The 25,501-nt window shown below is 29.5% G+C and overlaps 4 protein-coding genes across 6 annotated transcripts in view; 3 read left to right on the top strand and 1 right to left on the bottom strand.

The window, feature by feature from the left end:
- The window catches only part of Atf3 (Activating transcription factor 3), a 34,779-nt gene extending 25,940 nt beyond the window's left edge, over positions 1-8,839 (bottom strand). The window contains exon 1 of one of the 2 annotated variants that reach the window (XM_087405027.1): positions 8,695-8,839. The gene's annotated coding sequence lies outside the window, so the exon portion shown is untranslated. The remainder of the gene's footprint in view (positions 1-8,694) is intronic. The other variant, XM_011055156.2, reaches the window with a different exon arrangement.
- A 3,088-nt stretch (positions 8,840-11,927) lies between these two features.
- On the top strand, positions 11,928-16,523 carry AlkB (alpha-ketoglutarate-dependent dioxygenase AlkB). The gene is made up of 4 exons (XM_011055153.2): positions 11,928-12,097; positions 12,157-12,259; positions 12,513-12,663; positions 15,893-16,523. Exons 1-4 carry the CDS (start codon positions 12,005-12,007, stop codon positions 16,461-16,463), a joined length of 918 nt encoding a protein of 305 aa, XP_011053455.1. The 5' UTR covers positions 11,928-12,004; the 3' UTR covers positions 16,464-16,523.
- Positions 16,524-17,108: 585 nt separating this feature from the next.
- Positions 17,109-19,260, top strand: Vha36-1 (V-type proton ATPase subunit Vha36-1). Its single transcript, XM_011055152.2, has 4 exons — positions 17,109-17,224; positions 17,772-17,889; positions 18,075-18,560; positions 18,753-19,260. Exons 1-4 carry the CDS (start codon positions 17,184-17,186, stop codon positions 18,843-18,845), a joined length of 738 nt encoding a protein of 245 aa, XP_011053454.1. The 5' UTR covers positions 17,109-17,183; the 3' UTR covers positions 18,846-19,260.
- A 394-nt stretch (positions 19,261-19,654) lies between these two features.
- On the top strand, positions 19,655-25,501 carry LOC105145531 (arylalkylamine N-acetyltransferase 1). 2 transcript variants are annotated; one of them, XM_087405225.1, is made up of 4 exons: positions 19,655-19,998; positions 22,361-22,630; positions 23,057-23,109; positions 23,777-25,501. In XM_087405225.1, the coding sequence occupies exons 1-4, from the start codon at positions 19,774-19,776 to the stop codon at positions 23,811-23,813; spliced, it is 585 nt and encodes a 194-aa protein (XP_087261351.1). In that variant the 5' UTR covers positions 19,655-19,773; the 3' UTR covers positions 23,814-25,501. The 2 variants fall into 2 exon arrangements, with proteins under 2 accessions (XP_087261351.1, XP_011053453.1); XM_011055151.2 differs by lacking the exon at positions 23,057-23,109 and having other exon boundaries at positions 19,660-19,998.

The following is a 25,501-nucleotide window of genomic DNA, read 5'->3' as shown; positions in this document are numbered from 1 at the left end:
GTGTTCTCTCACTCTAGCTGTTTGAAGTTCACGACAAAATTTATGCTTCCCGTCGCGCCGTGAACGACACACACATGTAATTCGCGAATCGTCCTGCGTACGTCTCATGCCTGTGTATATATCATATATGTATGTGCGTCCTTGTGTCCTTATAACCGAACGCGTGCGTGTCTCGCCTATAAAACTCATTCTAGACGATCTATCATTCGCAACTTCACAAAAGAATTTTATTTTGACTTTATTCGAGATTACATATACAGAATATCATAGTTGAATATGTAGATGTCTGTTATATAAATATCTACATAGCATATTCACGTATTTCTTCTAAAATGAATTTGACACGATTACTATAAATGCAAATGATTTAAGTCCTTTAACAAGCGTATTGTCCACTTTCGTGACGTGGTATTGTTATCATTTAAAAAATTTTTATCATGTAAAATAACTTCTCTTAGCCTTTCTTAAACAGATCTAATGTGACTAACCGAGAGATAGAGAAAAATTACTAAAACAAGTTTACGCTGCCGCAAGTATTGCGGGTACACGCACGTTCGTAAAATCTTTTTATAGCACGAGAAACATATAATACTTTCAAAGATTTTCACTGATTTGCGTCCTTCACCCGTTTTTCAGTTTTATTGCTAATCCATTAAATGTGTTAGAAAATAGATGTAAATACTATTTATAATATATAATAAATTTACATATTTTTTGTATATTTTATGTACATAATCTCATATAAAGTAAAAAATTAATACCGATATAGAACTTTGAAAGCACATTGTCGATATTTTTAGTGTAAATTCTGATAGATAAATTTAATCTGTAAAAAAAAGAGTAAAAAACCTCGTGAATTCTACAATATGATAGTAAAAACTCGTTGGTAAAACTTTCACAAGTTTGCAAAAATTTCTATAAATTTTTATTTTTTACAGTCCAGAACAATATAAAATGGATTGAAGTTCAAAACTTAGGATGCTGACGGAAAGTACAAAATTCCACATAGCGACGAAAGAATGGTATCAAATTATACTACACTTTTATGTCTAAATAACTTAAAAATTGCGATAAAAAGTAAAATTTTCTACTTGATGAAACTGCATGATTCAACACACATCGTCGTATGACATAAAAAATTTTTTTTTTAAATTGCATTCACGGCGATACAAGGTTGAATTCCTTTATTTACGTAAAGGCGAAAATGAAGCAATTTGGAAATGTTACGTAGGTAGAAAATGCCATAGATGCAGAGTGCAGGCTTAATGTTTTTCGAGCAAATTGAATATTTCGTCGACGTGAGGATCACATTTTGCGCTTCTTTCTGATTTTAAACACAGTAAAATAACAGAGCCTTGATTGTATTATTTAACCGACTGCTCCATTAGTATCATTACAGAACAATATTATTAGTACATAATCGAGCGTTTTACACTGCAAGAAGATAGTCAAACATTCGGTTAAATAATTGGATAATCGATCTTCTCTCTGCTGCATACGCTGTGAAGATCATTCTGCAAACAACAGGCGAACTTCTTGCTGGGCCTGATATATCGACGACAGTTCTAGATAGAGAGAACGATTGCCGTTGGCGTTTCGAAGAAAATGAGAGACGAAACCTTAATGGAGACGAACGATTAATGGGGATCGAGACCTCCCTAAGCCCGCATCTTCTCCCTCTTCATAAGGAGCTGACATACGGGCGTGAATTTGTAAGATAACTCGAGATTCTAAGGAATACAGAGAAAGATTTTATGGATTTTCAAAGAATCGTAAAGCTTAACAGTATTTTTATGATTCTATGCGATTCTTAGTTAAATTCTTAGTTTCTTAGCAAAAAACGACAAGAATGTATTAGGTGTTGGAATTAATTCGTAGCGTTTTTTAATGAAAGAATGTTATTTATTTCACATGAGCATTAAAAAATACATTAATGAAAGTACTTCCCATCACTTGTAAAACGCTACGAATTAATTCCAACACCTAATAGTTCGAATTTACAATTTTATTTCTAATTAAATGAAATTGCGCGTTTACACATAAAATTATTCTTGACAAAAATTAAAGTAAAAAAATAAATAATAAGAGATAAAAAATATAATTCTCTCTCTCTCTCTCTCTCTCTCTCTCTCTCTCTCTCTCTCTCTCTCCCTCTTTCTGTAGCAGTTAAAGAAATAAATGAAAGTTAAGAAATTATGTAAAGTTAAAATATTTTTAAAAATTAAATATTAAACAAATCTATATACATATATACATATATATTTATAAATTTATAAAAACGATATAAATCTGTTTATGTATATAAATATATATATATATACAAATTCATATCGTTTTTATAAATTGAATAACATTTAAATAAGAAATACGTATGTATATCATATGAAGAAATACAAAGAAATTAATTAACGTGTAATTTGAATCTGACTTATAATGACACCTTTAGTGTATACAAATTTTTATTAGAGTAAACAACGACAAAATTATTAATCTAGAGAAACTAAACAATAAGAAAAGTAATAAAAAATAAAACTAAAATAATAAAATTCCCCTTTCTCGAAATTTGTACTAAACACAAAATTTTATTATTTTTCACTAAAAATGCAGTTCTTTCCAATTTATTTATTTCTAAACATCAAAAATTTATCGAAAAATTCACGAACGACGACTCACAAATATCCCAATATTTCTGCTTAATCCTTCAAATTGTGATGTATATTTTTTTCCATGTGTCAACCGCGACGTCATTAAAAAGTGAAATAGAGCCAAATTTACGATTGTACAACTTAAAACTAAAAAAAAAAACTAAGGAATAAAGAAGCAGCCAATTTATCAACGATGAACTACTTGGTTTATAGCAAAGCTGAGAGATGATATAATTGGATTTGTAAGAGAAAGAGAGAGGAAACGATACGACGATAGGGGGAGAGAGGAGAGAGAGGCAGAAAGGGAGTAAGGGGAGAAAGAAAGAGTCCATTACCGCTCAAGGGCGTCAATGTCTCGCGATTGAATTTAAAATGCTAATACAACGCGGAGAGAGAAATGACAGTATGGCTCTTTCGAGAAAGGATACGGGTAAGGAAGGGAGATTTACCTTACGTGCGCACAGATAAACGATTTCGCTGCGTTAAACAAACATATTGACGCGTATATTGTTACGACAGTGATATTATCGAGGGGAATTATTCGTATACGCCATTAGACGATACTGATCTTATTATTGCAATGACTGATAAATATGTGATCAATTTATTTCGTATACTACACATAAGTCCATTTTCTAAGCTATTTTTGTGGCAAAATCAAAGATTGTACTTGAATTAAAATAAAAAGGAGAAAATAAAGCATGTTTTTTACTTTCTTATTCCTCGGAATTAATACAAATTATTAATTTAAAACATAAAATATACGAATTATATAATATACGTATTAAATTATTATATGCATGTGCCGCTTACGTAATATTAAAGTGAAAAAATATAATTCTCTCTAAAGTAAAACTTAAAAACAGTTGTTTGTCACAATATCGTTCTTAAGGAACTCGCTCCAAAATAAACAGATATTCGCGTATTCACATTTACGGCATGTCTAACGTCTTATTCAGACGACAAAAATTACGGAGTACGAGAGAGAATAACCGTTCATTAGCAAAAGCGAAGCGTGTGATTTAAGTTACCTGATGATTATCCACGCTTCATATAAAATAGCGTAAAAAATTTTCCCGCCTGTTCCGAAAGGCATATTCCACATGAAAATGTTTCCTCAGATTCAACAACGCTTTTTAATGCTCAAATTCGTCTTCAAATAATATATAAATATTATTAAATGTTAGAAAAATCATTCAATGCAGAAACATTTAGCGATGATCGTGTAGTATAATAATGATCATTAATTTTAAATAATGCCGATTAAGCTTTAAAAATGCAAGTATACAACAAAATTATTGTTCACCTAAGTTGGATTTAAGATTTCGACGGAGTTACAGATAAGGAATTAGTTAAATAAAATATTTAATACGGATATTCAATTTGATAATTCTCGACAAATGAGAAATTCATTTTATTCCTCTCTTATTATCCTTTATAATTCTACAAGAATTTTTTTCGAAAATTATGTCATTACATTCACGTTACATCTTTATACACATATATTTAATCATATTGTATATAAAATCGTATTTATAATATACTAGATCTTGTTTATATTTATCGCAACAAAGATATTTATGTCGCAATCTGATAGCGATGATAATCTCATTTATTATCACTATAAAATAACCAGTTTACAACACACACACATCGATACGATATTAATACAATCAATGCCAAGTTGGCATTCATTCGCAAGTAACATGATACCGAAACTATATGAAAAAAAAAAGATCGTACAACTTTCAATATTTCGAGAGTTAAACCCTGTGGCACACGATGCAGTTTCCCTGTGGGATTGTTTATACATTGTATTAGAAATTTTAGTTCTATGTGATGCAATTCTAGTAATTTACTAAGCAAGCAGCCCAGCAGGAAAAATTGACTCATACGCCGTAAACTTAATATTTATTTTAATTTATAAATAATCATAAACTGGAATATTTTTAAGATTTAACGAAAAAAAATTGATCGTCACATCACACATTTTTGGCTTTAACCTTCTAACAATAATTATGGAGCAGATAACATCGAGGTGATTACCTTCGTAACTTTGCATAGCAAATGCGTGAGATAAGATTATTATTCTGCAAAGGTTATCAACGCCGGAGGAAGTTTACCAGCGAAAGCAAACATCGGAGACGTGCAATTTAATGCCAATCTGTTTATGTACTTGATAAAAAAAATGCAGCGAAAATTTAGTCAATTTTCTTTCATTGTCACTATTTTCTTCTAATTTTAATAATAATTTCTTTCGATGTTATAGATTTAGAATATTTTTAGTTAAAAATTTAATTAACATATGTATACTTTTCTCACATTATATTCTTGCAAAATTATTATAAAATTTTATGTTATAAATGTAAATTTACATTTTTCCAAAATAAATTTCTTTGTTTTAATTTAGATTCCTACTGTCTGTAATTTATTTAAAGATACAACTATTTCAATTAAATATTCTTCCTTATTTTCCACTTTTAGAGTTTTTTTTAACCCATGCGATTTTAACCGATAATTACATAAGTATCGTAAAAATGGTACTCTATTATGCATCATATGTGTACAATTTAATAATGATAATTTTTTATTCGACATGTCTATCTTGCGATACGCGATTCATTCATCTCATCGAAAGAAAAATATATATAATATACGATAATATTATCGCATTGCTCTAAAAAAATGTTCAAAGTAGGAAAGTTTATGTGTATAAATATTTGAAATTCAGAAAACAAAAATAGCATGAAACATGAACTGTCTTTTATAATTTATTTAATTTTTACCATCTATAATTATCAACTTCAATTTGCAAAAATATAAATGCTATTCATAATCATAATTTCTTAATGAATAAGAATTTCATATATGTATTTATACATGTATACCATATATATGCAAATATATGCACACATATATGAAATAAACAATTTTTCAATAAATAATCATGAATAATGTTCTACATTAATAACTATATTTTTATATAATTTTGTGTCTCATAATATTAAGTGCCTATTACAGTTATTATTATATTGACATCGCTAATATTATATTTCATTATTTTCTAAAACTTTTAAAGCAAATCTCTGTAGAGTGAAATCTCATTCTTAAACATTAAAAATTAATCAATTTTTTGTTCCAAAAATGATTGCACGCCGATAATTGTCAGACTTTCAACAAAAGTTATGAAACATTTTAATAATCCCCTTTAAATAAAATCGCTAAAAAACAGAAAGAAAATATTACCTCAGCCAGAATTCGAATCTGGGATCTCATAAGTTTCTTTCCGTTTTTTAGGGGTTTTATTTAGAGGGGTTTATTAAAATGTTTCATAATGATTGTGTTGAAAGTCCGACAATTATCGGCGCGCAATCACATTTGAAACAAAAAATTGATTAAATATATTCGTAACATCTAACTTTGACCGTTCGGTGTTCTTTATTTTATTCGATTTATTCATCGGTCGTTCTTCTTATAATGATTAAAAATTAAACTACTCTTTTTCAAAATTGATTCAATTTTCGCTCTTCAGAGATTCTACTCCAAAGAATTTAAAGAATAATTATAATTTCCTTTATCTCTCTCAGCTCTATTCGGGATAAAAAAAAGGATCTAGAACAAGCATTGATTAGCCCTTAAAGTATTCATCGCGTTTAAATCTTGCCCTTCTCTATTCTACTGTCAAAATAGTGAAAGATGGTCATTTTAAATGAAGGGGTTTATCGGAACATCAATATATCGAAGGTACGCCGTGTAATCACGCGAACGAGAGATCGGCAGCTCTCTGAGAAACAAATTATTTTCGGGTGCGCGTTCTAAATTCCGAAATAATTTATTCCGGGCTAACTACACACAAATCGCGACGGTCGCTACTTACGTTCGTTCGTCCGTGTGCTGCAAGTGTTGTGTATCTCGTAAACGCGATAATAGATAGCCAACTTCAAAGACACGCGCTTAGACACGAACGATTGCACATTCATATTCATGAGAGAAGCGCACAATACGCGAGTGCCTCGTCCCATTTATTCCCTCTCGCGAACATCAGTTTCGAGAAAAGAACTTGCTCGAAAGTTCAGAGCATTGAGAGATAAATGTGAGATAAAATGTAGGAGTAAGAAAATAAAACGTGACAAGCAAATATAGATACAATAAAATAAAATAATATAAGGAGAATATCGAAAAATATTTTTCAATAAAATAAAACGAGGAAAATAATAATATTCATAAAATCAATGCAGAAATTATTCTCTGAAATAATCCAAATTTATCATTAATAATCTTCAATAACAAATTTAAAAGAAGAATAAAGGAGAATATTAGCAATGTGTATAATGCGATAATAATTACGAAAAGTCAACAATAATATTTATTACAAGAATATATTTATTATGATTTACGTACGTAATGTTCATTAAAAAAATTATTTAAAATAGTTAACACTTCATTATAACAATTATAACAATTAATAAATGAAACATTGTGAGATGTTTAAAATACGAGCAGATACCTGAATAAACGCTTCTAAAACATACATCGAATGAAACAAACAAGTTTTAAATTCTCCCTCTCTCTCTCTCGTACGTCAAATGTTTTCTCAGCGAATAAGAGCGAGCATACACGAGGCACATTTAACATATATTCCCCCGAGCTCTTATGGCAACATTGCAACTATGATGGCAGCGAAGTTCTACTTCGTGGCGTCGCGACCTTGAGCAATTGCAAGCCCGTGACTATAAAACCCACGTAAATCAATCCAAATCGCGCTCGCGATCGGTCTAACGTCTAACTTCAGAGCATCGCGGCATTGCGATTTGAATCTCGTGTATACGCGAGTCGCAATATCGAAAAATTCTCCGTGAGAAGAATCGATCGCGCTTGGTCGCGGCTGATCAAGCGTGACTGTAAACTAAGTACAAGATATTATGTCAATCCGACACGTAATAATCTTATCAGATATAACGTCAAGACGTAACATACCGCTGCATCTCTCCCTTCGATCCTGCATAATGCTTTCGATATATCGAATGCGACTTTGATCTCGATATCTTGCGAACCGATTTTAAAAATTATTAATATATCCGTTTGTCATACTTAAAGTTGCAAGCTTCATTTTGCAAGCTTACTTTTTACGGAAACACTCCTTTGACAATAATATATTATAGTAAATATATTGTATATATTGCATATTATATATATGTATGTATATATGTACACTGAAAAAGAATACTAAATTTTAATAAATATTTGTTTGAATAGTTCTAAGTAAATATTTATTTATTGTAAATACTATTCAAAGAAATATGGTACAAGATTTAGCATTTTTTTCAATGTATAGTATAATTATATATAATATAATTTATTCCCACAAATTGATGTAAATATACGTAAATAAATTTACATGTAATAAAGAAAAACAATTTTATTAAAAAATAATATTTATTTTTATAACAATTTCAATATATTTTGTAAGTCCTCTTTTAGCTTTTATTACGAACTTATCCAAGAAAATGTAATAAAGATGTTGTATATGACAGCCAAGACTGTAGTAATAGATTATCTCGGCATCTTTCTTTATTTCTACGCGGAATTAGAGAAAGACTAGAGCTTCCGATAATATTAGGAAATCGAAAAAAAAACATATAGTGCAGTTACGTTGAACAGTTCGCGCGATGTTATCGAACACGCGCACTTCGATCATTTCGCGTGCGCAACGTCACGTCGTACGTTGCGCACTTCACGCCGCTCTCGGCGGCGCACTTCGACTAAATTCGCATCTGGCCAAAAGTCGCGAAACAATTCGCAATCTGTCCACCAATTTCAGTCGCGACCCGAGAATATATAGCTGTGCTTATTGCGAACAGAATTGTGTTTATTATGGCAAACACGTGCTCCGAATTCGACGTGAGAATAATTTTCCTTCTTTCCGCAGTTACCTCCTCTCGCGGTCGGTTTATTGCGACGGAAGCTTTATTGCATTTATTTTACAGACTAAGAAAGGGATAGACATTCCAATTTTAAAAGCGCAATACACTACGTATCGGATTCCTACCTTCCGTATCCGGAAGCCGTGTTCGCACTTCGCGCACTGCGCACGCACTTAAATCCGCTCGCCGTTCAAGATAATATCCACTTAACCTCCTCCGTCGGCCGCCGGCGCGCGACTGTGGATAATTCGCGGTCGCGACCGGCCTAGATATATACCGGCTATATTTAGCCCGCGTCGTCACCGCAGCGCGCGCCGATTGGCCAGCGGTGGCGTCGAGCAACGCCGCGATTGGCCATACAGCGACTCCGCGAATACGCGCCGGTGACCCCGCGGCCCGCGCTCGTCCCTGCCAAGGAGGGCCGTCGGAGCTGGCTGGTTGGCAGGCTGGCAGGCTGACTGGGCGCGACGCCTCGGCCGCGACATTTGTTGACATGAAACTGTCAGGGAGAGTACGCGCACCGCTCCCTTACTGCGCCATGCCGGCATATTCGATCCGCGTGCGTGTCGCGCTCCTCTCTAAGCATTCCTAGAGCGCTCTATTCTGCCAGAAACGTCAGTCTCCTGACAACATGAAGGATTTTTAGATTTTTGCTCCCGCAGCCGCTTGGAAAAAAATAAAAGACAAATAAAATTATGTAGAAAGTATTTGCGAGACCTTTACGTTCTAATTTACAGAATTAAAAATTGCTTGATAACAATTGCAATTTTATTATTATATAGTTAATGATGAATGACCATCTCGCGAAGAAAAATAGACAAACAAGCTCTGTGAAAAGATTACGCGTACTTTATATTTAATTAACTTTAATTAACATAACATTAAGCGGTTTTTAATTTACAAAATTAAAAACCGCTTAATGTTATGTTAATTAAAGTTTCGTTATAATACGCAATTAATGAAGATGTTATTAGTGTGTACTCCATAGAGAATAGGTTTAATTTCAGACAAAACGCAAGCGTTAAATAAAACAGAAACCTCAATCTCCTGATAATATAAAAGATTTTTAGATTTTTATTCACTCAATTCGAAGAAAAATAGATAAATAAACTTTTTGAAAAGTATTTACGCGAATTTCATCTAATTTACAGAATTCAAAATTGCTTGATGACAATTATAGCTGCAGCGTTTACAATTAAAACAAATATAATTAGCGTTTCACAGAGAATATATTTAATTTCAGACAATCCGCATACGTTAAATAAAACACAGACAAATAAAAAACGGGAAGTTAAAATTTTTTTGAAAAATAAAAATGTCATTCAATGATTTGATGATGAATGTATGGAAATTAATTCTCGTGAATTTTTATTAATTGATAACTTGATTAATAACTTTTTCTCTTTAATTTATTGATTTCTTTAATTTATTCTATATAATTAATTCTTTTGCCGCGTATTGCAAATTAATTTTCTTTTTGTCAACTAATAACAATTTTTACAATCATTAACTTCTTTTTTTGATCGCGATAGTGATTTAGGTCGATCGAACAGGATCGAATATACCACGACGATCGTCGCAGGTGTGCGGGTGAACAACACAGATTTAGCATGTGGTCAGGTTGGGTGGGTGGGCGAGATTTATGGCGAATAGAAGCGCGACGGTAATGGACGATCATTATTACCGCGGCTTGCCGAGTCTATTAATTTACTCGCGGTAGAGGCTTTCGAAAAGCCTTGAGAGGCGCTGCTGCACAGTGCCCTGCCCTGCTCGCAACTATCCTATGAAATCACGCCGTTCCTCAGCAATGCCGCATTATGCGAAAATCGCGCGCTAAAATTAGTCACAGACAATTATTGCACGCGCCGTGAGAACAAGAGGTGGATTTAAGATGACTTTGATCAAACTTTGATCAATTTATGTTTATTTCCATCAATGGAAAGATTAACTTTAAACTTTAATTTACCCTTTATCTTTTTCTCATTTTCGAAATTAAAAAAAATAAGAAGTAACAGTTAAACAGAGATTAAAATTAAATTGATAGAAATGAACAGTTAGCAATTAATTTAGTTGGCAATTAATTTATCAAGTTAATTCTTCTTATTTTTAACACATAGATATCATAGATATCGTAGATTAAAAGTAATAAATTGTATAGTTCAAAATTTTGCAGTAATTTTGCAAATCTAATTAAATTATTACTGTCAATTAATAACTTATCCTGAAGTTTTTCTATAAATTTTGTCATACTTATTATTTATAAATAGTTTAATTTTAATTAATATCTCTCTCTCTCTCTCTCTCTCTCTCTCTCTCTCTCATATTCACTTATAAATTAAATATTAAATTCAATATTAAATTTAATATTAAATTCATTTAATATTACTATAATAAATCAATATTTTTTTAATAAATAGAAAGCGAATAACGTATTAATTTCTTATTAATTATTTATCAATCCTTTGCAATATCATTACTTTTGATATCATTTGTTTAAATAAAACTGTAATAAATAATATAATACAAATTATGTATACATATACACTAACAATAAATGATGAATGACATTTTTAAAGGACATTAATTTCTAAGTGAGATTATTTTAGTATATTTATATACTAATTTAATTAAAAGCGAGCAGGATAAAGAGTTATTGGAAATTATTCATTCATTTTTAGAAATATAAGTACAATATAAATAAATTATATTATATTATACAACTTATAAGATAGATTGATTTATTATTCATTTTTTTATTTTGTGATTAAGGAAAGTTGATGAAGAAGCTTCTAAATGTTGACTCATAAGACCTCTGAGGCTTTGGATATACCACTGCGAGAAAAATCTCCGTACTTTCTTGATATAATCTCTCGGCTTGATGAAGATATGCAAAGTATATTGAGTAATAATAGTGGATGGTGTGTAGTTTACGTGTCCATCTGATTCGGGCATTTTTCTGCTCTTAGTTAGATATGATATGTCCGCGAGTATATATGCTCCAACACGCCCAGTTTACGAAAGAATTGAATTATCCTAGAATTTACAACATACGCAACAATCAAAATTTTATCAGATTCTAAAATATAAGTCCTATATTTATATTACATTTTACTATCTCGATTAACTTCGATATTTAAACAAAATGCTTATACCTATTTTATTTATGCGAATCTTATTGATTTTTTTTACAATATTTGTAATTGTATAGAATATATAGTTTTTATATATTCGATTACATAAAATATAAGTGTTGTACTACTTGCATAATTTCTATATATATTTTTTCGACTTTTTTAATATGATTTCAATGCAGTTTCAATCTGTTTCAACGTATTCCGCGTATTTGGAATTGTGTTAAAATTTTATGACAACGCCATCTCGCGTAACATCAACAAAGCATGAAAAAAACATGGCGGCCCACATGATTAATGAAAGATGTTTCGGAATAGTTTCAAATATTACAAGAGCCGGAATCCCGCACCGGATTTCGGCAACGTGATCGATTTCGAAAGTCCGGATTGCATCGAAGTATGTGATATCACCATTCGTATGTCCTATCGAAAATTAATCGCAAATGTCGTTTTTAGGTTAGAAAGATTGACATAAACGTAACTGGTGAACAGATCGAGAACAGTTTTGGCCTTAAATTGGCGAAGAAATGGAACATTTATGAATTGCTGAATATTCCCGGTACGTAAATTTTCTATGAAATAACGATAATGATTAAAATTATTCTTAAATAATTTTTTATATAAAAAATAATATTGCTTCTCTCTCTCGGAATGTCATATCAAGACTTGTTTAATCTTTTGCTTATATAATATCATTTTTAAATACATTGTTTACTGTAGCTAATATTGTATTTTGTAGGAAATTGTAATTAATGTATTCAACTCTATGTACTTACTCATCCTCGTTTACTTACTTATTTTAACACTTTCAGGTCTTATCTTTATTCAGAATCCATTTACACCAAATGGTCAACGATACTGGATTACAAAATGCTTGAAAGATTACTCCAAGGAGCCATACAAGTTGAACATAGATGCTCATAACATTTTAAATAACGAAACATGGTGGAACATATGTTTTCAGTAAGAGAATGATTAAATTAATATTTATGTTATTTTTTTGTGTAATAGAATTTAGATTTATGATTAAGGGAAGCACCTCATGTAACAGGTAAAAAAATCGATTTTTTTGACATAATTTAATATATTCCATAAAAAATATGTCTCTTGAGTTTTAAAACGAAATTTGAAGAATTAATGTAATTATAGACAATTTTATTGCTGACCATCAAGCATCAAACACGTGGTGTATCTCCTCTGTCGACCCTTAGGCTTTGAACACAACTGGAATATTTCTTTTATAGAAATATTATAGTGCATACATTCATATTCCTTTGTATAGGTATAATGGTCATCTTGAAACAGTTCCGTTTTTGAGGCACAATTTTATTTTTCGAATTTCGAACGAAATACAATAGTGTAAAGATGTCTCCAAAGTAAAGAGAATACTTATCGTCTGAGTAAGCCATGAAAAAGAAGATTTGCAGAGACAATCAATTTACTGATAAAGATTCTATGAATGAAAGAATGAGTGCCTCAGCAAGAAAATTAAGTTCTGCAAATACAAAAGGATAATTATTATCCACACACATACACAAAAACTCATTTTTAACATATCATTAAATTTTTAAGTGTTGGCGGATTTACAAAAATATTTGCAGACATTGTAAACAAAGTATAACATTTGGCGAATCAGAATAAATCATAATTAGATACTGATGTGATCAAACACCAACTCTAGTCAACTCTGGTCCTTTCATTAAAAATATTCACAAAATCAATTTTAGAATAGTGTTTGTTATGAGATTATTATAGGCATTGCTAAAAAAGGCATAAACATTTTTTGCAGATCTCAGCCAAGATCTAAACTTATCTGCATACGAAAATGCTGTGAAAAAAATTATCACAGCAAGTGCCACAGCAAGTGCAGTATGATAGTTTGTAGAAAAGCTAATAAAGAAAGAGAAGATAATGTTAAAAATGGAAAATCTTTAAATTTAAAAGTCTAGCGATAGATCTTGAAAAAGAGACATGCGGCTTCTCTTCATTATTGATATTATGACTCTAATAGGGAATTACACTGTCAAGATAACAGACCTCATTGTAAAGGGGAACTATTGCCAATCATGCAGGTATTGGAAAGATAATAAATACTGAAGATTATCTTCTACGATATGATACGAACAAGAATGTGTTAAAAACCATACCGACTCTGCGAGAAAAATGGAGATAGATTCTATAAAAGAGATGTTCATAAGATTCGAAGAAAAATTTGGAGTAAATACGGTAATTTTATATATATATATATATATATATATATATATATATATGTATATATATATATATATATACATCGACGATGGTGATACTAAACGTTCAAAGCAATTTTGAATTTAAAATTTTATGACGATGATTACGAAGTTATAAAAAGTGAAACATGACATTGGGCATATGGAAAAAAGAAGGAGCAGTAGACTTCAAAATATAAAGAAAACTTCAAAACTTGAAGGAAAGAAAAAATTGATGGATGTGCTAATAAAAAAAACTTACAAAGTATTCTAGATTAATAATAAGAAGGAATCTTAAATCTGTTGATGAAATGAAAAAAAAGCTGTAATGCGACTTTTTATCATCTAAGTTCCACAAATGAAAAGCTACAGCATAAGTGTTCACCACGATTAGATAATTGATGTACGTGGCGTATCGCAGAGGCTAGTAGTACTGTGGAAAATTTGGAGCACCCACTTCATCGGAATGTGCAGAAAAACTTATTGCGGTTATGTAAAAAGCTTTCCAGAAGAGATTTTTTTAAAAGATATTTAGGCAGGCACATGCAGAATGCAAACGAATTAATGAACGTTTTAATTCGACAGTGTGGCGTTGAGCTACTAAATATCTTAATTGTGATCACAAAACGATCGAAACCGTTGCTTTTATAGCTATCAATGTTTTTAATGAAGGTTACAGTTCCATTTTGCAAATAATGCACAGTATAGATATTGTTATTAGTTAACAATACAAAAGATCTACTGATCAATACGATTAGAGGCAAGAGCCGCTTAAACAGCACTTACGGATCTGGCATAGCAGATTAGCTGTAAGTACTCGAAAATTGTTGTTTATCTGTACCTAAAGCTTTAAACGCGTTTTTCTCGAAACTACTTTTTTTAGAATTGGCGTACAAGATTACTCCAAAACTAATACGAACTAGAAATTAAATGCCTATACCGGTCGAATTTGGATCTTTAATGTTTAAATAATTCAATGTGAATTATATTAGGTGTTGGAATTAATTCGTAGCGTTTTACAAGTGATGGGAAGTACTTTCATTAATGTATTTTTTAATGCTCATGTGAAATAAATAACATTCTTTCATTAAAAAACGCTACGAATTAATTCCAACACCTAATATATATATATATATATATATATATATACACATACACTATATATGTACATGCATATATATCATATTTGTAGTCATTCGAACTGCGCGCCGAATTGGTTTTCCTGACTTTTAAACGCAGTTGATCAAAAACTGTTCATCCATTTGAACCCTCCCTTTGCACACATATAAGATAAATACATTCCTCATGAATCTTTATTTATAATTGTATTTGTTTACATAAATTATTTCTATTACATAATTAATATGAAATTTTTTCATAAAAATCGATATTTTTTCTTTTACATGTCACCATTTTTATAATTTCGCATCATTGTCTTTAACAATAGGTTCAATTAATAACCCAGACAGCACATTGAGACATAAGTCTTTAAAATTTCTTTTAGACGCCAAAGACGTCTTATGTCTCTCTTTTGAATACTTTGTGTTGTTTGGGAATGTAAACCCTACAAAAAAAAATTGTTTTTTTTTATTTTAGATGAATACAAGCAGCGCTACATTGCACGCCGACAGGCGACTTCAACGCCGATGTATCGGAATAACGTTATTATTATATCTTAAATACACATTGTTTTTCAGTAAAAAAAATTTTTTAGTAGTTTAATGTTACAATCACATATCCTAAAAAATTTTTAAAAATTGGTATATTTTCCTAAAAAGAAATTTCATTTATCATCTTATTTTCAGCGCGTTACATAAGGTGCCCCCCTTAAAAATAATATTTTTAGTGAATATATAGATTTTTGTACTAATTAGCTATGCTATGAAAAATCTGTATTTATATGCATATTAAGATTTGATGTGTATAGGGATATGTATATTAAGATATTTATTTGTTATGTATAGAACAGAAAAAGCAAAAACTCTCCTACCAAAGTTACGATGGGCGACACTGGGATATCATCACAATTGGGATACGAAATTATACTCTGAAAACTCGAGAAGCGACATGCCGACAGAATTATCTGGCCTAACATCCATTTTGGCAAAAGCATTAGGTTTCTCAGACTTCAAAGCAGAAGCTGCGATTGTAAATTATTATCGAATGAACTCGACTTTAGCAGGGCATACAGATCATTCGGAGATGAATATTACTGCGCCGCTTTTTTCTATAAGTTTCGGGCAGACGGCAATCTTTCTGATTGGTGGTCTTAAACAGGAAGATCCGGCTAACGCTATTTTTCTGCGGAGTGGAGATGTAGTAGTAATGTCGGAAAGCTCCCGTCTAAGATATCATGGGGTGCCGCGGATTTTAGCAGCGTCGAAAGCACCTTGGGACGATAATTACGAAGACAATTGCGAAAGCTCCGCGTACAACCTGGATGATTGGCACAAAGCACGGACTTACATTGCCGAAGCTAGAATTAATATGAATGTAAGACAGGTTTTGAAACCTGGGCAGATTGTATTATACTAAACTACATTGTAATTTTTTGTACATAAGAGTATTAAAGTATTTATTTTGACAAAAATACAAGATTTATGTCCCATATTTGAGTATCATCTTATATATTTACTTCTTATATAATTACTTTCAGTTCTAATTACATTTATGATTTTATATGATTTTATATTTTATATCAGGATATGAATATTAGATTAAAATTTATATATTAATATATAACAATAATTATATGTATATATATATATATATATATATATATATGTATATATTATATGTATGTGCATATATATATATATATATATATATTAGGTGTTGGAATTAATTCGTAGCGTTTTACAAGTGATGGGAAGTACTTTCATTAATGTATTTTTTAATGCTCATGTGAAATAAATAACATTCTTTCATTAAAAACGCTACGAATTAATTCCAACACCTAATATATAAATTAAACAAAATTATATAAGAAAATATAAATTATAAATTATACACATTAAATTAACTATAAATAAATAGATTAAGTAAATAATATATTTTTTAAGTTTATATTTCGCATTATTTGTTATATTACTTAATTTTTATTTGTTTTTAATTGCTTTAATTTTTAACCATGCACATATGTGTACACATACATTTTTAAAATCACGCGCCATTGGAAACGTAATCACTAAATTTCCGGTCTCTCGTGTCAGCTGATCAATTCCATTCCTGTCTGCTGATGCACAGTGGTCGACAATGTCGGGCAAAGACAAACTACCAATTTTCCCCTCTCGGGGGTAAGTTTCTTACTTTAACAAACTAATAATTGCAAAATCTCGATGATTTCACTTATATATTATATGTCATTATTTATCCTTGAATAGAATTCCGTCTTAAAACATACCTCAGCACTGGGTGTAACTCCAGCATTCAACTGTTAAAAGAATGTGAATTTGTATTTAAATATTCTAATTCTCTTTTATTTTGCTAAAATGTGTTCTATACGGAAAAAATATTAATCTCCAAATGTTTATTGCACAGTTTATTATCTTTTTAAGAGATATTCGTCAAAATTATTCATTTAAGGATGAAATTATTTTCTACATTTTCCTATTTTGCAAAAATATCTTGTGTGATAAATGTACGTAATTTATGAATTTGTATATTTGATAACATAATTCAAAATTTATAAATAATAATAATATATTTTAAGTACAAAAGGATAGTATATTTTAACGATTGAAAACTGAAAATACTAGTATGTTTTAGGAATTTATAGTGTTTTATTAATATTAAGTATTTATTGTAAACTGTACACATTATTAAATCTGTATGTATATTTAGGGCCCAAATGTTGATGAAGTCTCGCTTACAAGGAGCACAAAAAGGACATGGATTGCTGAAAAAGAAGGCAGATGCACTGCAAATGCGTTTCAGAATGATATTGGGAAAAATCATAGAAGTATGATTAATTTTTTATTGTTAATTTTATATCTTTATTATACACTATTTATTGTACACTATTATGTTTCATATTCTGTTATTTAGTTTTAGTTGGACTATACTTAATTTTATACATATTATTATTTATTTATGTATGTATATCATGTATATTTAAATCATGTATCATTCTTTTCTTATTTTTAGACCAAAACTTTGATGGGTGAAGTAATGAAAGAGGCGGCCTTTTCATTGGCCGAAGCAAAATTTGCTACAGGAGACTTCAATCAGGTGGTATTGCAAAACGTGACGAAAGCACAGATTAAGATCCGTTCTAAGAAAGACAATGTCGCCGGTGTAAATCTACCTATATTTGAGTCCTATCAGGATGGGACAGATACTTACGAATTAGCAGGTCTGGCCAGAGGTGGTCAGCAATTGGCCAAACTGAAGAAAAACTATCAGCGAGCAGTGAAATTGCTCGTAGAGTTGGCGTCGCTACAAACAAGTTTTGTTACTTTGGATGAAGTTATTAAGATCACGAATCGACGTGTCAATGCAATCGAGCACGTAATTATCCCACGAATTGAGAGAACGTTAGCTTATATTATTTCAGAGCTTGACGAGCTTGAAAGAGAAGAATTCTATCGGTTGAAGAAGATTCAGGACAAGAAGAAGATTGCCAAAGCAAAGGTACGATTAGATCTTATTCTACTAATATTTTATTATTATATATTTATAATAATATTTAATTTTACTAATATTTTTGTTTTTATTGATTAACAGAATTTTTAGGAACACATTTCTAAGAAGATTATTCATATTTTACTAATTAATAATTTTATAATATTAATTTGTATATTATCTAAATTTTCTTCTGCTTAGGTTGAAGCAGAAAGAGCACTATTAATTGCAGCCGGACACGATTTAGATGCTACAAATTTGCTCGACGAAAGCGACGATGATGTGCTGTTTTAAATACTGTAAATAATATTATTATAAATATTAAGGTGTTATATCTAAATATATCTAAATAGAAAGAACATAAATTTATGTCGGCGTTACGACAGTCTCGTTTATACATTTTAGAGAATGTCGTTGGAAATCTCTTTTCCGCTTAAAAAAATCATTGTTACTATTTTAGTGTATCTTTTGAAAAATACATTTTACAGTATTTGTTGGGCAACAATTTGTATAAATGAATAATTATATATCATGTAGATCATGTAGTATGCAATAGTAACACTATTATTTTTTTTTTAAATATTTTGAGTATTTTAATTCTATATACACAAATCATTCCATCATCATTTTCAGCTTTTATGGTGCGAGATAATTGTACGATCCGATAATATAGTAACAATTATAAATATAATAAATATGTATATATGTATTTTTCTACAATTTTTTACCAATTATCACTATGGTTTACTTGATCGTTCTTACTCTGTTTTTTTCAAATTTCTATAAGAATATGAACGAGATATTTTAAATAGAAGAAAATATCGAGTCATTGATCGCTATAATTACATCCATTATAATAATTTTTACATTTACATAATTGCGACGTGGCAAATAATGGTAATACTTTAAAAAAATTGACTAAAATACAAACTGATGATTTTGTTTTGCAAATTATGTATTAGATTAATCAGATTATTTTAATTTAACTTTGATTAATCTCTTTAAATGAATTGATTTCTCAATTAACATGGCACAATTGGCGTGTACAACTGACCTAGTGTACTCGTCAGTGAACTAGGTCGATCAATATTACAGGGGTGGAAGGGATAGACAGGAGGTAGATTTCTCATACGAGTGGTGGTGACCACCCTTCTTCACTAAGAGGAGATGCGCGTGTGGAAATTGCTTTCAGTGCGCGGCGGAAAATTCGTCCACCCAAAACATGTCGTCGTCTTCTAGCGAGGATTGTTTCACGATCGTGGATGTGCCGGAGAATCGCTATGATGAGGCAATCCACCATCTGAGATGGAACTTTTTCGCCGATGAGCCGCTTAATAACGCTATAGGGCTTTGCGCGAGGGGGGAATCTCAGAGCGCACTTGAGCGACACTGCCTTCTCACCTTGAAGCAGGGTTACTCCAGGATGCTAGTGGATAAGAAGGGAGCGGTGAGCGAGATCTCTCACATCACAAAATATATATATGTAACATTTCTTACTCAGTTGCTTCATTATTTATTTTTAGAAATAATAAAAATTAACTTGTTTCAATTCTTTTTGTTTTTATTTGATATATCGTTATTACTTACAGAAGTCTTAATAGTCTAATATTTTTTATATATTCTTAATGATTTATTTATAATTAATCTTGTTGTTCTATTTAAATTTTTTGTACTAAAGTCAATATGATCTGATTTATTGTTACTGATTTTATGCATTTGCAGGAATAAGAACAAAATAGATTATTATAAACATTTAGTAAAAATTTAAAGATAATTAATAAAAAATATAAATATATCTATTAAAAAATTAAGTAAAAAAATTTTTTATGATTAATTGGTATGATATTGGCAGAAATAAATTAAATACAAGTGACTTACAAATGTATTTTTTATAATTACTATAAAAATATTTGTTTTATATATAAATAGGCATAACTTGCAGCAATTCATACGCATATAAGAAAGAAAAATTATTTTACAATTATAGTCACAAATACCGAACATTTTTCTTTCATTGGACATAAGAGACTTATCTTACAATCAATAGATTGTGCACTTCTCTGAATATAACTCATAAGAATAAAATAATCAATTATAGTGAAATTGTATATTATCAATCTATAATACAATAACATATAATATAAATAACATAATAATATAAATAATTAATAAAGAATAATAAAAATTCTCAAAGTATTTGAGATAATATTCCTGAAGATAACTAAATTCCCGAGAAAAAAAATGTTATATGTATATATTAGGTGTTGGAATTAATTCGTAGCGTTTTACAAGTGATGGGAAGTACTTTCATTAATGTATTTTTTAATGCTCATGTGAAATAAATAACATTCTTTCATTAAAAAACGCTACGAATTAATTCCAACACCTAATATATATATATATATGGACATATTTTACATAATTGTATATAAAATACGTCAATTTTTTATAATTATATAAAATATTTTTTCCCGTGTTCATTGCCAAACATTGGTCTGTAACACTAATTTTCACTTAATAATGTTCTTTTATATCATAAAATATTATTAAATTTTAATTAATAAATATTAGATACTGAAATTAGATAAATGAATATCTTTTAAGGCTTTCACAGTGATTTTTTTCAGAGATGCCAAAGGATTATCACCGTGTCGTGATCCATTGTTAATATCAACGTTGCATGTATCTTGCCGTTCATTTCATTAGTGTGCTTCTCTAATGAAGTGAACGGAATGTTGGAATTAACAATATGGATATCTTTCCATCTGGTCATATTAACTTAAAAACATCATATATATATATATATATATATATATATATATATATATATATATATATAATGCTGGAATGCTTACGATCATCATATAAAAATATAATGGGAAAATAAATATTCGGATCAAATAGACCCGAACAGAACAACAAGATTAAAAGTAATAAAGAGATAATAAATTTTTTATTAATACTTTAATGTTCACTATTTTCTTTATAATGGGTTAGAGAAAAAATCCCTTTACAAATTAATAAAAAGATTTTTACCAACCCATATATTCTATTTAAAAAAAAAATGTTACCACTTGATAGAACAACGTTTCAGCTTTAAGAATCTATTTTTAATTGCGATACGATGATTTTTAATGGAGTTACGAGCAATAAAGTCAGAATGTTCTTTTTTACTTAATCTGCGAATAATTAAAAAACAAAAAATCATAGGAATTTTTAAAAAATGATTTTGTATAGAAAAAAACTTCAAGCTTTTACGATAGATAGTCGAAAATTCGCTCCAATTTTTTGAGAGTACGCTACAGATCTACAAAGTGAAAAGAAAATTTTTCATTTTTTTCAACTCGTAGTTTTCTTTATGTAAAAATTACAAAACTCACATAAATTCAAAAAAATTAACCATTCGAAAATAGAGATTTCAAATTTTAAAACTCTCTTTTTAAATTTATATTTTGGTAATTTTTAACAAAGATATATTAATGGAGAAAGATTTTTTTATTTGTAAAACAGACTTTTTCTCATATAAAAATTTAAAAAACCATAATTTATTCGGATTTATTTTTAATTATTTAGAAATTATTTATTTGCAAAATAAGAAACCGAAGGAATTTTTAAATTAATTTCATATGTTTAAAATTAATTACTTTATTTATTCTCATAACTATAGCTTCTTTATAATGATAAAATCTTTTATCATTATAACCAATTAATCATAATAAAGTTGAGTTTTGTTTATTTTTTTATTTTGGAAAGTTTTAATGTCTGCTAATTTTAAGATAATAAATATTACTATAATTGGTTTTCATCAGATAGCGGGAATGGCACTAAACGGTATTCTGAAGAAAGGTGAACGCGAGGAAGAAGAGCGGCGTTTCGATGAGTTAGATGATGAAAAGTTTAAGATGATCATGAAATTACTCTACAAAGTGAATGATAAGGTCGATTTGTTCGCCAAGTATGATGTGGATGAGCTGTTCGAGTGTCGAATCCTCAGCGTTGATGCAAATTATCGCGGTAAAGGTTTGGCCAGTATTCTTATGGATGATAGTGAAAAAGTCGCCAAAAATGCCGGGTTTAAGGTAGATTAAACTGGATTTTAACTTATTTGTAATATATTTATATCTTAATTTATTTTTTATATCTATAATTATATGTTCATTTAAATTTGTCTTTTTTCATTTTATCTTGATCAAAATCGAAATTAATTTATTTTTTAATTTTTTATTTTAATTTATATGAATTTATTTACCTATTTATATATGAAATGTTTCTAATAAAAATTAATTCTTTCCCGATTTCTTGTAGACACATAAAATGAATGTAAAAATTTTATGTAACATTATAAATTCAAAAAAAATGTCAAAGTGACAATAATATATATATATAAATTTTATTGATTTTACGTGTTATAAACAGGTTTCGCATTTTTTTTTATTTCATTAATTTAAAATTGTTGCGTTGGCGTGATCACTGCATACACAGCACACACTTTCCTTTTGTTTCAGCATGCTTTTCTTCTTAACATGCATGGGATAATTTTTGTTTACTTCTTCACAAGGTATAATTACAATTTATCGTTCGCACATTATTTTTCTTAAAAGATATTTTTTGCACTTTCATATGTACATTCTCTTGTAAAGGATCAGATTAACATGATAAATAAATTAATATGAACTAATAAATAATATGAATAAATGATACAGTAGATAATATATATATCAATATAAATGAATATTATATGTATTAATTTATCAGTAATTATTTTTATTTTTTACTTTCAAAATTTAATAGTCAAATTATTCATTACTTTATCAAATGACGTCAGTCCTAGAAGTATCTTAACTATTTAATTCTAGGAAAGTAATTGATACGTAGATAATATCTACCATAAAATCAATTAACGACAATGTTAACTATTATTTCTGTTTCTTATCTCTCAATATTTACAAGTTAGAAAAATGAAAAGTGAGTAAATGGATTTATTCATCAGATTGTTTATCTATATTATTAAGCTGATTACAAGGAAAAAAGGCTTATCGTAAAAATCAAATAAAATTGATAACGAGTTACACAGTTCTTAAAATCATTTTTATCTATCAAAGGGACTTCTTGTTTCAATCCACTTATTTTCCAAAAGGCCTTCAATGAGATCTTTTAATTTTATTCAAAATAAAATTTAATAAAAGAAGAATGAAAAACAAATCTGATACAGCATATCACCACAGGTGTGTAAAGCCGATGCAACCAGTGCATTCTCACTGAAAGTCTATCTGAAGCACGGCTACCAGGTGGAAGCAGAAATCCTGTACACGGAATTGGACAAGTCTATCAGACCGGCGCCGCCCCATCAGGCGTTAAAACTGATGGTGAAGTTATTAAATTGAAGATAAAAAATGAGAAAGTCCGCTCGCTTGGAGAGCTTATAATTAAATTAAACCGTCAACACACACGAAACCGTAAAGCGTAAAGTAGATAAAAGATATATGTATCATCGTCGTGTCGTGACAATAACAGCACTTAATGTATGTCTCGATGTCACGAATGACGTGACATCTTCTCATAGAATATTTATTAAAAACAAAAGAGAAAAGTATGTATTATGCGTTTCACGTAATACGTGTCGAAACGCATCCGAATGGTATCCGGTATTACTGCCCCTGTGTGTTTTGAAGAAAGAATGTTCGTTGTTAAGAGAAACGAAAGCGAAGAACAATGATTTAATGAAATTGAATAATTTAATACAGTGAATCAGGTATAAAGTCTATCAAATGTTTAGACGTCCATTTAGACGTTTGATAGACGTCTCACATTCGGATCTTTTATTTCTGTTCTGCACGGAAGTCAACACGACTCTAAAAGTCAAATCTATTATAGCAAAAAAAGATATAATACAAAATGTAAAATCGTATATATCATTTAATTCTTATATATGTTAAAAATCATAAAGATTTAAAACAAACGTAAATACTAATGATCAAATCTAATTGAACGATAAAATATATATGTATAAGAATCTACTTTCTAAAAATCCCGTTATACTACAACAATTTTGGAACAAGTAATTTTGGAACATTTTCTAAGAAAACAAAACATTTTAATATTATCATTTCTATTATTAGTAATATTATATTTTTGATCATATACATATATATATTTTTCATAATTAATTTTAAAAAAGAAGTGGAGTATCTATATATGCATGTATGTAATAGGAATTCAGAGAAGATATCTGAAGATTAAAAGGAAAGCATGAATTACAACAAATATTGATCTGATGAATTCTAAAAATTCTTAGAAAAAAACAAAAAGAAAGTCATAAAATATCAAAGTACCAAATACTATTAAATGTCTTTACATTTCGTGATTCGCTGAAGTTACCGTGAAACATAGTCATGAAGTGAACGTTCAAATATCATTTTTCTCCCCTCTTTCTTTCTCATATGAACATCAGCGAAATGCGATGATGTATAAGATCTTTTTCTAACTTATATATATATTTGTTACGTTCTATCGAAAGCGGCGATTTCTCGATCGTAATATGGAGATGTTACTCTAGATATAACGGGTCCACATAAATTTAAAAAAAAATTATTCGAGAAAAAAATAGAAGATATTTTTGTCGGTGAAACGTGTTACGAAAGTGTATTTATAAAGTATACACGAGTTATTTTGTAAGAACATCCGTAAAATGCGAATTATAAAGCGATTTATAATAATTTGTATTACGTGATGTATCCTTTAAAAATAATAAATTTCGATTTCTTAGCAATTGAAAGGACGCGAAGTTATAGCGTGTCTAAAGTTTGAATCTGATTTTATGTTAGAATTAAATGATTAAAATTAGACTAAAATCCATTTAGATGAATAATTAAGTTATTATGTTTAAGTTGCGTTTTTTGTTGTACTTATAAATAATGTGATAATAAAAATGTGTAATGATGCAGGAATAA

Source organism: Acromyrmex echinatior, chromosome 4 (genome assembly GCF_024713525.1).
Source record: "Acromyrmex echinatior isolate Ae372 chromosome 4, ASM2471352v2, whole genome shotgun sequence".
NCBI classification, from domain to species: domain Eukaryota; kingdom Metazoa; phylum Arthropoda; class Insecta; order Hymenoptera; family Formicidae; genus Acromyrmex; species Acromyrmex echinatior.
The sequence above is the reverse complement of the archived record's forward strand: the minus strand, read 5'-3'. Positions and strand labels throughout refer to the sequence as shown.